The sequence below is a fragment of the Polypterus senegalus genome, chromosome 3 (genome assembly GCF_016835505.1).
Source record: "Polypterus senegalus isolate Bchr_013 chromosome 3, ASM1683550v1, whole genome shotgun sequence".
Taxonomy (NCBI): Eukaryota; Metazoa; Chordata; class Cladistia; order Polypteriformes; family Polypteridae; genus Polypterus; species Polypterus senegalus.
In genome coordinates, this window is record NC_053156.1 from 254,303,964 (window position 1) to 254,319,080 (window position 15,117).

Sequence of the window (15,117 nt, forward strand, 5' to 3'; positions counted from 1 at the left end):
CAAACATTAACACTGTTATTGTTTTTTCGTGTCTGCCATTTCTATAGGAGGGTGACAATGAGTTAAATTCTGATGGATGTTTTTCAAATGTTGACAAGCAATAAGCAAAAGGTATCACTGAAAACCAGCGAAAACAAAAACAGCAAAAAAACAGTACGAAGAAAGAACATTTTTTTTACAATATTTCTGTTTGGGGAATATTGTGCAAAAGTGCACAACTGAGCTGCGACCACAGAACTAACTGCTCTGTGGATGATTCATTCAAGCATTTCTAGGTCACTTTGTTGTAATGAAAGTATCTGCTGCTGAATGTACTTCATAGTAACGAGATTTCTATAGACTCGTTTCATATGGAGAAACTGTCAGAAACATAAAAATACTTTGTTGTAATATTCTCTCACCTCGGTCTCTCTCTCTTCTCTGTGCTGCTGCAAAGCCCCGCCCACTTAGTGTTCTGAATGGTGTCCTCAGTGAAGTGGGCAGCCTTCTGTAATGGGCTATGGACCGGGGGTTGGGGACCCCTGCACTAACACCTGTGTTTGGTGTACTTCCAAATGGGCTTAAAGTGGAGAAGGACAAACCAAAATGATAGCCTTTACTACACCATTGGCACTTATCTTAAAATGTAAAAAAATTATGCTTTAGAATATACCAATTTCTTTTTTTTTTAATTTATACAGTTTAATACCTGAGTGTACTCTGATGTTGAAGTGTGGAAATTGAGTTTTTCAAGTGAGAATATAAACATGATTATAATTATGATGTACAGTAGACCCCCCATAAAGTCTCGGTTCAGGGTTCGAGGACTCAGTCATTCACGGATTTTTCCTTAGAACTGTTAATTGTTAGCGCAAAGTGCAGATATCCTCCACAATTTTTATTTTATGTTTTTTTTCGTGGCAATACTGCGCGTAGAGAGAACAGGACGCAACCGCTGAGGGAAACTCGTTTTTGGATGGTGAAAGTAGCCAATCAGAGAGCGTTATTCATTTATCCTTGCTGCTGATTGATTGCTGCCTGTGACGCGACTCCAGCTGAGTGTCCTCATGTTTTGCATTTTATTATTGTATTCATTTTGTCATTCTTAAACGCACAAGATGTCTCCAAATCGCCCTGGATCTTCTAAGGCTTCTAGCACTGAGCCTAAGCACCAGAAGAAGTTTAAAACACTCCAGGAGAAGGTGGAACTACTGGATTTGCTCCGGGAACTAAAAAGTTATGTTGCAGTAACACGCCACTATGGCATTAATGAAAGCACCACACGCTACATAAAGAAGAACGAAGCGGTGATCTGGAGTACCGTATCTGTAAGTTTCTGTGATAGTGCCAAAAAGGTAACGACCATAAGGAATAAAAATATCATCAGGATAGAATCTGCCTTGGGATTGTGGATCACTGACTGCAGGAAGAAGAAAACGACCCCTTGGAAAGTAACATCATTCCTTGAGAAAGCACAGAAATTGTACCTGCAGTTCGCAACAGGATACAATGTAGCAACTTCCCATCACAGTGTTCATGAATCCTTTAAAGAAAAGCCAGCACAAAACCCCACCAGAAGAAGACCCGTCCAAAAATATGACTAATCCTGAAGCGCCTGAAGAAGAGGCGCCACCCGAGGAGTTTTAAATCCTCTGCATTGTACTGCACAGCTACTTCATCATCATCAATATCATTCATCATTGGGGAATACCAGTACATTTTGCTCTATTTTAATTAAATGAAATTATTATGTATTTAATCAGCTTATAACAAAGAAAATGACAGCCGCATACCAAAGAAAATGCGCTTGCATGAATTATAGTACGTGTAGTGGTAACATTAGTATTTTACATTCTATTACTGCGGGAGACATAGCAGTACAGTACTGTACAGTAGACGGGTTTACCTTTACATTCTGTTTTTAGGTAATGTATTAAGCTGAGTTTGAAACGAAATTAAAGTGCTTTGGGGAAATACTGTATTTAGGGTTTAAACTATAAAAATAGGCATTTAAAAGGCACTTTTTTAACCACATCCAAAAGTCACGGTTTTTCATAATTCACGGGTGCTCTAGAAACGGAATCCCCACAGATTTTGGGGGTGTACTGTATTCAGTTCCACTATTATAATAGTTGTTCAGCTCACTTTATATCTTCTTCAAAAATGCCAGTGTTCAGGTTAAGAGTGATGCAGTAGAAGTATCTGTTGACTAAAATATATAAATATAAAAACAGGCAGATCATTTGTTTCAGAAATTATCTTCGTAATCAATGATTAACTCATTTTTCAATTTTGACCCTTTTTTATATTTTTGATTATATTACCTTTTTCTTTCCATCTGAAATTTACATTGTCACTAACAAATTAGATATTATGTAGATAAAATGCAAAAATACCAAAGTTTTTATATATATATATATATATATATATATATATATATATATATATATATATATATATATATATATAATATCCATCCATCCATTATCCAACCCGCTGTATCCTAACTACAGGGTCATGGGGGTCTGTTGGAGCCAATCCCAGCCAACACAGGGCGCAAGGCAGAAAACAAACGCTGGGCAGGGCGCCAGCCCACCGCAATATAAATATCAATACAATAAAACTGAATAAACTATTGTATTTGCACTATTAACTATGTAATGTTTTTACTTTGCATGTTCATCTTTTTATATGTTAGGTGGATATTGTAGTTGGAACTCCTGGCCGAATTGATGACCTCATATCCACAGGAAAAATAAGTCTTTCTCAAGTTCGGTTCCTGGTACTGGATGAAGCTGTATGTGCTTTTTTTATTCATTTTATTAATATTTTGTTAACCTGGCATTTATATGTTTAGATGTTAAAAAATTTTTAGTTTATTATAGACTGATATAAGGCCACATACCTCCTTGAATCTAAATCTGTGCATGTTTCTTGTTTTAGTGTAATTTTTCTTTCCTTTAAAATTGTCAGACTGTGTTTTTCATATCTTTAAAATGTGGCTTTTTTCTTTTAGGATGGTCTTTTAACAGCAGGATACACAGATTTCATCACACGAGTTCATAACCAAATACCACAAATAACATCTGATGGAAAGAGACTTCAGGTACATAAACAAGTTATGGAGCTGCATTTGGAACAATATATAAATCACTTTCTAATGTTAACCATATATATTATGCTGTTATTTTTTAAGAGGTTAACAGACATCCATTAACTGAATATGCTTGTTTTATTTGGGTCATTGTTTTCTTGAGTACAAGTTACAGTATTTGTACAAAACAGAAAAGATTTTCTTATTGAAATGCCAGAAGTTAATCTTTATATAAAAAATTATTGGGCATCATTATTAATGATGTGATATACAGCTAGTTGTTGATTTACAAAACGGTCGGTTCCGATGGAACAAAGTTGATCTGGACGTAAGACAGGCTGGTACAGTATATATATATATATATATATATATTCAAGCCTGACTGTATGTTTTGCACTCATGCAGTGTGCATGTAACAAATGTATTCTGACCTTTACATCTGTATAACAGTATAATTTTGATTTCCTTATTAATGCCTTTCAACAGGTGATTGTATGTTCTGCAACTCTGCATTCATTTGATGTAAAGAAGCTCTCAGAAAAGATCATGCATTTCCCCACCTGGGTTGATCTGAAAGGAGAAGACTCAGTACCAGAGACCGTTCATCATGTTGTGGTTCCAGTAAATCCTAAAACAGATCGGCTTTGGGAAAGACTGGGAAAGAACCATATTCGGGTATGTGTTTTTTTTATCATCTTTTAAAGCATTTTTCAGTAGTTTTCTCTAAAGTTTAAAGTTCCATGCTCTAGGTTTCTTTACCAGCTTGTCAAACTTAGCATGTTTTTCAGAACTAATGCAGTTTCAAGAAAGTAGGCTGGGTAACTCTAAGTTTTAAATGTATCATTCATGTTTTTGCCTTAATCATCCTTAAAATCTATTTACTGAATAGTTTTGATGAACACCTAACTTGCGTGCAACAAATGCCATTTATAGGCACATCTATACATTCTTGTCTCTTTGTCTTTTTAGACTGATGAAGTTCATGCTAAAGATCACACAAGACCTGGTGCCAATACTCCAGGTATGCACTAATTTGTTTACTTGTTCCTCCTTTTTATCGGTCATGCAGAAATGATACATATATTGCCGTTTAATTCAGATAATAAGATACTGATGTCATTATAAGGCAAGTTTAATTTTATTGGAACTGATGAATTTTTTACTCACTTTAACACATTGACAATTACTGAGGCACACTTAAACATGTAAGACTCTCTCATTGTTTGTATGAATGATCACATAAAAATATAAGAAATAAATCTTACATATTTTTGGTTTGCCACAATATGTTTTTAATAGTTAAGATTATAGTTGTGTTAAGATTAGTTAAAGTCACAGTCTTTAAAAAGTTGTGAAAGAAAATTACATGATACAACTTTTCCAACGATTTTGAGTCATAGGTTTCATTTAAATAATCTTAACAAAGTTGCAGAAAGTGGTTGATGGTTGCAATATGCACCAGTGAACCATCAGCTGAGTAGTGTGATCCCTCGGAGTCTGCCATAGCAGTCTTTGACTTCATACAACTTAATCAAAATGGTTAGATTATAATCATATCAAGTCACTAGTTGTGTGGTGGACTCTTGAGTCTTCAAGAGTTAACAGCTAAAGAATTCTCAGCTGGAGGTACAGAAATAGTTGCAAAAAAGTAGAAAAGCACATGCTTTGGGTCATGTAAACAGATGAGAGGCCTGTTGGACTTTTGAGCCAGCACAACTTTCACTTAGTTCAATAAAAGAAAAAAAGATGGGGCGATATACCAGCTGAACACAACATACCCTGCAGGTACTTGTTCAATCACTAGGCTAACTAGTGAAGTTTATTTGATTGCCTGCCAAAATCAAGAGATCCTGTGATACTTTAGTCCTAAGGAGACTCAAGGCCATGATGAAAAGTCATGGTGGATCAGAGGCAACAAGAGAAAGCAACTGCAATAAGTAAATTTGACATGCTTTCTGATTTGTTTGTTCTATGTGTTTTGCATTTTTGTTATTTCTAAACGGGATATCACTAGAGTGCTAAAAGATCACAATTGGAAGAAAATTCGGGATTGGAGGTTATTTCTTGTATATTTACATTTTGTAAGTTATAGTATAGTCTGTCTGTTTTTCTTGTTTCTTTCATGGTGATGCACTAATGTTCTTCCTATATCCATGTAGATTTTCTTTGGGTTTTCCCATATCTCAAAGATGTGCAGTTTATTCTAGTTAGTGACACTAAATTGTTACATCCTGGGTGCAGGTGATTGTGCTTATAAATATGCCCGATGATGGCTTGATGACCTGTCCATAGTTACCATTGAATTGCTATGACCCTGTAGTGAAAAGTATAAGTTACTGCCTTTTCACTTTTTGTCATCTTTAACCTTTTTTCACCTTCAGAAATGTTTTCCGAAGCTATTAAAATCTTGAAAGGAGAATATACTGTGAGAGCAATTAAAGAACATAAGATGGATCAGGCAATTATCTTCTGTAGAACAAAAATTGATTGTGATAATATGGAGCAGTATTTTATTCAACAAGGAGGAGGTAACTTTTATTTTAAAATGTTTTTGCTTATTAATACAGAATGGTACATTAAATTTATTATAAAGCTAATTTCTGTTTAGTTGTTTGTGATTCTTTTTTGAAAGACAGTTAACAAAAAAACATTTTATTTACTATAGTTCTAATAAAATAATGTGAAATATTTATGCAAAGTTATTTTTAACTTTTTTATAGACTGCTTTCAGAAAAAAAATAATCATAGTCCTCTAATTTGGATTTGCGTTTTAGTATCTAGTTATTTATTATTGACTCCCACAACACTTTGCAGAGATACACAACTCATACAGTGAAAATTACTTGTCCTGCAATTGCAGTGAACATCACGTATCACTCTACCAATAAAAAACAAAATTATATTAAGACTATTAAAAATATTGTGGGATGATGCTACATACAGTATGTTATACAATTTAGTTGAATGTATTAAAGTTATGAGTAACTACAGCTAGCTGCACTTTTCTCTTTTCTATGTCATGACTGTTACCCATATGGGAGCAAATCATGAAGTTGCACAACAAAAGTTGTTGCTGTAATATTCCCGTGAGAAAGCAAAGAATTTTTCTGGGATGATATAGACAACAAATCTTTATACAGGTATATTTTTGCTAAATGGTATCTGAAAGTACATTCCTGTACACACAAAAATGTACTTTTTTAATTTCCTAATCAACCTGGTACGTAACTTTTAATGTCACAACTTTGCTTTCTTATTTTTTCATTTATATTTTTTGTTGTTTAAGGTACTACCAAAACGCTGTAAATCATACTTAATGCATGCATGCCGTGTCATTTGTACTAGTGACTTATGAATCTTTGCTTAATTCATTAATACTGCAAAAAATCTAATTTTTTTTTTTTTTGATATTTAAATTTAACCAGTAGATTGACTAATGCTTGTTTTAATTCGTCTTTGAAGGACCCGATAAAAAAGGGCACCAATTTTCCTGTGTCTGTTTGCATGGAGACAGAAAACCAAATGAAAGAAAATACAATTTGGAACGTTTCAAGGTACCATTTTATTTCTTTCTTGGAGGCATTGTAGTTCAAGATGTCTCTATGATCTTATTATTTTTTAATACAGGAATTTCTTACCTCCAAACTTGTATTTTTTTCTTTCATTTTTTAAGTAACTCAGAAAGTTCTGAAGAGTATGACTTCCCCTTTATTTCAATGTGCACTGTTAGTGTTTGTTTTTTCCATTCTAGGTTAGGGTCTTCAGAATATCTACTTGTGTTCTTTTGTGACATTCTCTGTTTAAAAATGTATTCCTGTAATAAAATGGTTGTGTGCATTGTATTTTTGTTAAGACAAGCACTTTGCATTTTTTTAATTAAAAAAATAAATAAATAAAACCACAACAATTAGTTTGTCAGCTAGTACAGCTTAGTAAAAAGCCATGGAGTATACTAATAATTGTCAAAAAAGGCCAACAGAATACAGGCAGTCCCCGGGCTACTTACGAGATAGGGGACAGTAGGTTTGTACTTAAGTTGAATTTGTATGTAAGTCGAAACAGGTACATTATTTTAATAAATGCTATTGTTGACCGACTGTAACCAAGTGCTCTGCCAATTAATGATGGAGTTCCACCTCTTAATGACCTTTTTATTATTTCTACTTAATTTTCAATGGTGATAGTTTTTCTCTTCTTTACTATATCACCAGCACTTGCATCAGATTTGTGTTTCAGAGACATTCTTGAAGGGTGAAGACAAAAGGTTAAGATGAGCTCTTCTGCACAGCACTGCACACGTTATCACAGCAGGAAGGCACCAGATGTAAACACGTCTGATGTATAGGGTGATCCAGATCTAATCATGCAATTTTAATTACGCTATAACTTATTCAGTTAATCATACGAAAAATCCTGGACCATCGAGAACTGACGACATGAAGAATCATCTTCGCACTGAACTGGAGTCATCCCTGCATAAATCAAAGTCATCCAGACGATCTGGATCTGCATAATTAGATCTGGACCACCCTGTACTGACAAGAGACAACTTCCTGCTATGTGCGTAACAGTACAAGCAGTCTTGCTATTGAGAATGGATGGGGGCAGCGAGGGGCGGTTCATCACCAGCCCACCTCACAGTCACCTCCACTACAGTATGCTGCCTGCAGTGTCCACGGCCCCACTGCCCCCATTCAACACACAGCCATCCGAGTCACACTACAATGCTACCCCCCGCCGCGCCATTCACCCTCAATGGCCTCTGTTCAGCCACAACCAAGTCACCGCTTGCAGCATTACCAGCTGCCCACCGAGAATGAACGAGTAGTCATATGTGGTGGGCAGGCAGTGAAACCGCATACCGCTGGGAGCCGCTACACTGCGTGAGTAGCGAAATTTCCCCCCTCCAGGCTCAATCCAGCCATCGCTTGCAGCGTCCCCAGGTGGAAGATGACAGAGTGGCAGTTACTGAGACGCATGAGTCGCAGCTGCGGCCCCATTCATATGTTTTAGTTCGGATGTCCATAACCTGGGGACTACCTGTAATGGTTTAGTATAGTAGCTGAAACAGAAGGTAAAAAAAAGTTATGTTTAAGCTGTAAAATGTGCTGGCAAGGCTGCATCTGGCACACTACGCCCAAGTTTGATCTCCATTGTTACATGACGGATGTAATAGTGCTGGAGAAAGTCTACAGGAGTTTTTGGAATTAATTATAATACCATCGTACTCAGGAATGATTGCAAGAGCTGAATCTATTAATTCTAATAAATGAAGATTAGGAAGTATAATGGTAGAATGATTAAAATAGAAACTTTTAAATTATGACAAACATAAATAAAGTTGATGCTGTTACTTTCCCTTTAGAGTAGTTGAATGTAGCATGTTTCAACTTAGAATTGAGAAACTATGTATGTTAGATTGGAGTTTATCACATTTTTTTCCTCAACATTTATTTTTCCTTTCTATTCACTGCATCTTATTCAATTTTTATTAGAAACAGGAAGTACGATTTTTGATATGCACTGATGTTGCTGCCAGAGGTATCGATATCCATGGTGTTCCTTATGGTAAGTTAAAATCAATAAAATCAAAAGATTGGTCAAAGGCACTGAATAGTGTCTGAAAATCAAGGTATCTAATGGGTTTAAAAATATGTTACATACAAACAGCAGGGTTTTTCAATTACTGCTGAATTTACAAATTCCAAACTAAATCTAAGAATTCTAAAAAGCTAAGACACGTAAATATATACTAAAACATTCAGATACATTTCAGATTCACAGTGCTAATACCACACAATTGCAAAGAGGTGATATTTAGTTGAAAAAAGAATGCATATTAAGAAACAATTTTATAAACCTTTAAAACAAATGGTTACACTTCCAACACATACATTGTTGTTTACACAGAGAGGATATCCAGTTGGCAAGGTGTTGACAGGGCCAGGAAAAGATTACCATCATGGTGGGACAAGGACAACTTCAGATATACAGGGAGATCATTCAATATCCTTTCTTTCTGCTGAAGGAGGAAAACTTGATTTTAGACATAACGGATCTTACTGTAAATTATTTGTGTTTTTGCCTTTTGCATACCTGTTCTTTTCCAGCATAAAGGCACAATTAAAGTACCAGCCACTTCAGATTGACAGCATCACATCGTCCTCACTGACCCCTAAACACAGAGTAGTGTGCTGAGACCCTTTCTGTACTTCTTGTTCACCACTGACTGCGTTACCAGCTGTTCCAGCTCCATAATGAAATTTGCAGATGACACCATCCTTACAGGCCTGATCACCAGCAATGATGAGACCTCTTATAGAGAAAAGGTGTCATTGCTGATTCAAGGGAACCAGGGCAATAATCTTGCCCTTAATGCCAGCAAAATCAAGGAGCTAGTCATTAACTTCAGAAAGCAAAAGGCAGACCACAATTCAATCTACATTTGAGAGGATGCAGTTGAGAGGAAGAATAGCGTTAAATATCTTGGAGTGACTACTACTGATAAACTGAAGTGAGTAAAACACAATTTGGCTCTTGTCAAAAAGGCTCACCAGCTCCTTTACTATTTCAGAAATCTTAGGACAGCTCTCATTTCTCCATCTGTTCTTACAAACTTCTACTGGTGCACAGTGGAATCTTATCCTCGCTGGATGCATCACATTGTGGTATGATACATGCTCAGCTCAGGATCGCTAGGATTGCAGAGGGTGGTGAATGCAGCACAGAATATTAGTACTGAGCTGCCTTCTGTTCATGACATATGCAGTAGTTGCTGCCTTAGAAAGGAAAACAATATGATTGAAGACCTCAGCCATTCTACGCAAATGCTTTTCTCACTCTACGGTATGGAACTGTTGACAGTCGAACCAGATGATTCAGGGGTAGTTTCTACCCACATATCTTTAATCTTGCTGAACAGTCAGTCATAAGAGCAAATATTGTTGCATAATTGTGTGTGCATGTATGTATATATGCATGTGGGTGGGTATATATATGTACATTGCAGACTTAGTATACTTTATTATTTTTATTGTGTATATGTCAACTGTCTGAGGATATATTGTAAACATAAAAATAAGCTTATTTCGAATTATCTTGTTAATTAACTAGTTTGCTGCAATACAAAATTTATCTCGCACTTCTTTAAAACAAAATGCACTTTATTTTTCTGGAGTATGCATCATTCTACTAGTGTTCTGGTATGTGCTGCATTCATTTGTAGGGGGACACATTTTTGTACTTTATCATTAACACAATCAATCATGCACTGTTCATTTTAAATAAACTAAGTTTATTTTTAATACCTCAGAATTGCTTTTTGAATACTTTAACTTTGCTACTTATTTTTCACTTGTGCAGTAATATGATTGCATATTCACATAAAGAAGACAGAGGCTTAACTTCCTTAGCATTAGACTCGTGCAGTAAAAGTAGTGCTACAAGCGTTAGTCCAGAGTGTCACTCCGGCAACAATACAGATGCATCTCGCATAAGATCCAAGGTTTATTTGAGCTGTAAAAGTGCCAAAAGCGTTAGTTCCGAGCATTACTCGTGCAGCGGTATAGGCATGTCTTGCGTAAGCATCAGCCCTGAGCATTACACGGGCAATGATGTAGATGCGTCTTCCCCTAGCCTCATAATGGCGCCTCATCACCTTCAGGCAGTGAAATTGAAATGGTCAGTGAAACCAAAAGTGATTCTGGGGTTCCTAAAGAGACTCTCATGTCACTCACACATGTGTAGCGTGCTGTTCATAGTATTATTATTATTTGTGTCATTATTATACTTTCTGCACTTCTGACTTTGTTCTTTTAGTGTTTTGCACATGTTATAGTAGAAAGATGAAATTTAATCAAAATGTAGTTTTTCAAGCCAAAAAATGTAATGCTTTTTGCATGTTTTTTTTTTTTTTTGACAAAAAATGTATTGCTAAAGAGATTGTGTATAAAATAATGATATAAAGCTTTTCAAGAATACCTCCTTAACATTATAGATGTACTGTACTAAGACAAAGATAAGTGACAATATAAGTTGTCTAATGCTTAAAATGTAAATGCTATGTATTGGGGGATCAAAAGATGACATGACGCAGCAGTTATGTCTTCTGCCTTGCAGATTCACTATTCAGTATATTCGCACTTTCCTAAACAAGTGATTATCAGGCTAACTGGCAGTTCTAAATGGATCCTGTGGTCGTTCTCATGTGCATGTATGGGCCATTTTTTTAAAGAGCAGTTAGTGATCCCTTTCTGAAACAGCACATTGAACATATTGTTGTCACCTCTGATCCTTAGCAGGTACAATACTTAGGCATTTTAATTTTTATGTAAATGATGTGTTTACTGTATAGTAGTCATCTAGTGATGTTACGGTGTGGGTGATGGGTAAGGTGAGTAATTGCCATTATTACCTGTATTATTGTAATAAATATGGTAATCAATTTGTTTTTTTTTTTCTCCCCTTGGGTAGTTATCAATGTCACCCTTCCAGATGAGAAGCAGAACTATGTACATCGTATTGGAAGAGTAGGCAGAGCTGAAAGGTGAATGTCTTTGAGAAGTAACTGGTTATGTTGTATGGTTTTTTTAAACTTCAATTAAATATTTTCTGCTTTCTTTATTTACTCAACATGTAACGACTTTAGTCTCATTATGTACAGCCAATTTAATGGTAAAGTTTCCATAGTGGTTCTTTGTTGTTAGCATAGAATGTACAGTACAACCTGTGTTGGAACACTTGCAGAATTTTCACATTTTGTTTTTTTTTTTTTTTATGTTTCATTTTGTTGAAATACAAAGTACCATCCAGACCTTGCATAAAATAGACTAAGTCAGCGACTGAAATAGTGAGGGAAACCGGTAAAAATTCCACAATTGCTTTAAAATAGCTACTGATTTCAAGCAATTAAATACAATAAAAATTATTTCCTTAATAATATCAGGAGAACAACATAGTACTTTTCTGAAAAGAAAAAAACAACAAATATCTTCTGGTTTTGTCTTCAGTTTGCTAGGCTTCACTTAAATTAATAAGCAGTAAGAAAGGTTGCTGTAGAGGAGTTTAAAATGAATTTTAGCAAAAATCCACAATGAGTGCTTGCATGCTTCACAAAGTATCCAGACATATGGTACCATTACATTACATTATTTTTGACAGAATTAGTACTAAAGTGCTAAAATGTATTCAGTAAAATGTACCACCACATTAGAAGTCAAAAGTATTGATGTAGGTAGTTTATTTTCTTTATTCAATTTGCATTGTTTTAAAATGGTTTTACATTTTTTTTTCAACCTGTTTAGTATTCAGAGTGTTATAAAATAGTTTAGTTTATTATTTGATTCCTCATAGAAACTAATTTAGATTACCATGTTAATTATAAATACATGCTTCTGCTAGCATTTTTGCATATAAAAATAGATTTATGCTGTAGCTTCTGTGAAGTCTTTGATGACTTGGATACTAAATGGGAACATCAGGTTTGAAGAATAAATAAATCAAAAGTGGAAAGGCTTTTGACTGACCACCCTGTCAGTGGCTGTTTCTGGCCTTGCTTCTTCCTGGTACTACCAGGAGTGGCTGTAATCCCTTCTGACCATAAACTGGAAAAGCACGTTTGAGTGTGTTATGATAACATGATGAATTTTTTAAATGTGTTATTTTGGCAAACTTTATTCCTCTTTGATGTTTCAGAAAGAGAATATATACTGTGTTGAAGTGTTCAGGCTAAATCTGAAAAACAAAGAGTTGGGCAAATTTTATAATAAGTTTTTATTGTTCATGCATGTAATCTAAATGAAAGCTAACATATCAAGTAATGTATTACTTTATGGTATAATGTAAGTTCAGAACTTCAGAATTGTGTATAAACAAATATATATTTGTCCATAGGATGGGCCTTGCAATTTCCTTAGTCGCATCTGAAAAGGAAAAGGTATGCCTTTTTATTTATTTTTATATCTCACTTTCTTAGAGTATATATGTGAAATCTACATCAGGCTTAGTTAAATAAAATGAAAGATCTGGGGCTTCAATTATAACACGATTGTATGAAAACTTTTGATCTTAAATTACATGGGTTTAATCTTTTTAAAAAATCTGAGTACAAATGGATTTATAAAACTTGAAGTTGACCTAAAAATGTTTTAAGTACACAAACTGAAAAAGATGCATACAAACTTTTCTTAGTTCACATGCACAGGTAGACTGTAGGTGGGTCATTTTTATTTCCAGATCGGAGCCTTATTCATGACAACAACAGCATTTATTTATATAGCAGATTTTCATACAAATAATGTAGATCAAAGTGCTTTACATGATGAAGAAAGAGAAAAAACAGACAAAATAAGAATTAAAATAAGAGAACACTAATTAACATAGAATAAAAGTAAGGTCCGATGGTCAGGGAGGACAAAAAAAACTCCAGATGGCTGGAGAAAAAATAAAATCTGCAGGGATTCCAGGCCATGAGTCTGCCCAGCCCCCTCTAGGCATTCTACGTAACATAAATTATCACAATCAGTCCTCATGGTATTCAGGGTTCACATGGAAGAACTTGATGATGATGGTCACGTGGACTTCTGGCCTTTAATCCATCAGTGTAGGGACATCACGGTGCTTTGATTAGGAATAAAAGCAACAATAAAAAATAATTCATTAGTTTTAGCTAACATAAAGTCTGAAAATATTTACACCTAAAGAAAAAACAGAACAGGAATGAGTGATAATTATTAATAATCAATATCTTGAGATGGACCAGCAGTAGGACAATGCAGAAAGATTATCAAGAAGAAAGACTGTTTAATTAGTATTAACACTGAGCGATTCTTGGGCTCAGAATTCTATGTTAAGTACAGTTATAGCTTGAGGTAGACCAGCAGTAGAACAATATAGGGTGGTCCAGATCTAATTATGCAATTTTCATTACGCTATAACTTATTAAGTTTATTACAGTGGAACCTCGGGTCACGAACATCTCTGAACACGTACAAATCTGGTTACGACCAAACTGTTCACAACCACACACTCGGGTGACGAACAAGCCAGTTTCCCTTCCGGTTTGTACGTGCCGATGATTTCTGCACGTATTCAGTCTCTCCCTGTGCATTCCCTGTACAGAAAGAGCGAGAGAGAGAGAGAGCGCAAGAAGGCAGTTAAAGAAGGCAGTAAGGCCGAGAAGGCAGTTAAAGAATGCACCGGGCTTGTTTTTAAAGACACTGCTTCGAGCATTGTTTTAATCTCGTATTTAATGAAGACTTTTTTCTATTGGATTTTAACCTCCACTTCCCTTCTCTTTTTATGGGATCATTTATTTATTGAAGGATTCTGAAAGCATTGCACTTTAATTTGGACTTTGTTTTTGATTGTTCTTTTGTTGATTTTAATAAAAGCACTTGGCACTTTTTGCACCCTCCGATTGCTCCATTGTAGTGCCTCACTGTCGTGCTCATCGGTAACGTTGCCGATGGTGATGGGTTTAGGGGCTCCCGGAAGCGAGATGGGAGCATGCAGCGAACACGCATCTTCACAGACTTTACCTCAAAACTGTAATCTCTTCTCCACCCAGTCACTCCTCACTTCCTTCATGCCAGAACTTGACTCATGCAAGGTTAGTTTTCTTGGTTGTTTATGGTTAGTTTTTGTATAAATTACGGATTATTCAAATGTTCATTTTTTTTCCCTGTGCTTAAAACTCATTAAAAAAGTGTTTACAAAGAGCGGTTTGTAAGGCTATAGCGTGAACTCTTGCAATGTTAGTTTTCTCTGTTCAAGGTTTTCAGAGAAAAACGGAGAACAGAAATGAGTGATAATTAATAATAATCAATATCTTGATATGGACCAACAGTAGGACAATGCAGAAAGATTATCAGGAAGAAAGGCTGTTTAATTAGCATTAACATTGAGCGATTCTTGGGCTCAGAATTCTACGTTAAATACAGTTATTTTCGAATCCTGCTCAAGATAATCTGTTTTTGTGAGATTTGGCGTGAAAAAGCAAAATAACTCTTGGGGCAGTATTATGTTGCCATCTTGTGGATGAAACA

At 35.3% G+C, this 15,117-nt stretch overlaps 1 protein-coding gene across 1 annotated transcript in view; it reads left to right on the forward strand.

Annotated features, from left to right (window-relative positions):
* The window catches only part of ddx1 (DEAD (Asp-Glu-Ala-Asp) box helicase 1), a 50,646-nt gene that overhangs the window by 29,280 nt on the left and 6,249 nt on the right, over positions 1–15,117 (forward strand). The window contains exons 15-23 of the mRNA XM_039748932.1: positions 2,678–2,776; positions 2,996–3,085; positions 3,560–3,748; positions 4,043–4,094; positions 5,455–5,601; positions 6,536–6,627; positions 8,569–8,641; positions 11,546–11,618; positions 12,965–13,007. Coding sequence (XP_039604866.1) covers positions 2,678–2,776; positions 2,996–3,085; positions 3,560–3,748; positions 4,043–4,094; positions 5,455–5,601; positions 6,536–6,627; positions 8,569–8,641; positions 11,546–11,618; positions 12,965–13,007 — 858 coding nt within the window. The remainder of the gene's footprint in view (positions 1–2,677; positions 2,777–2,995; positions 3,086–3,559; positions 3,749–4,042; positions 4,095–5,454; positions 5,602–6,535; positions 6,628–8,568; positions 8,642–11,545; positions 11,619–12,964; positions 13,008–15,117) is intronic.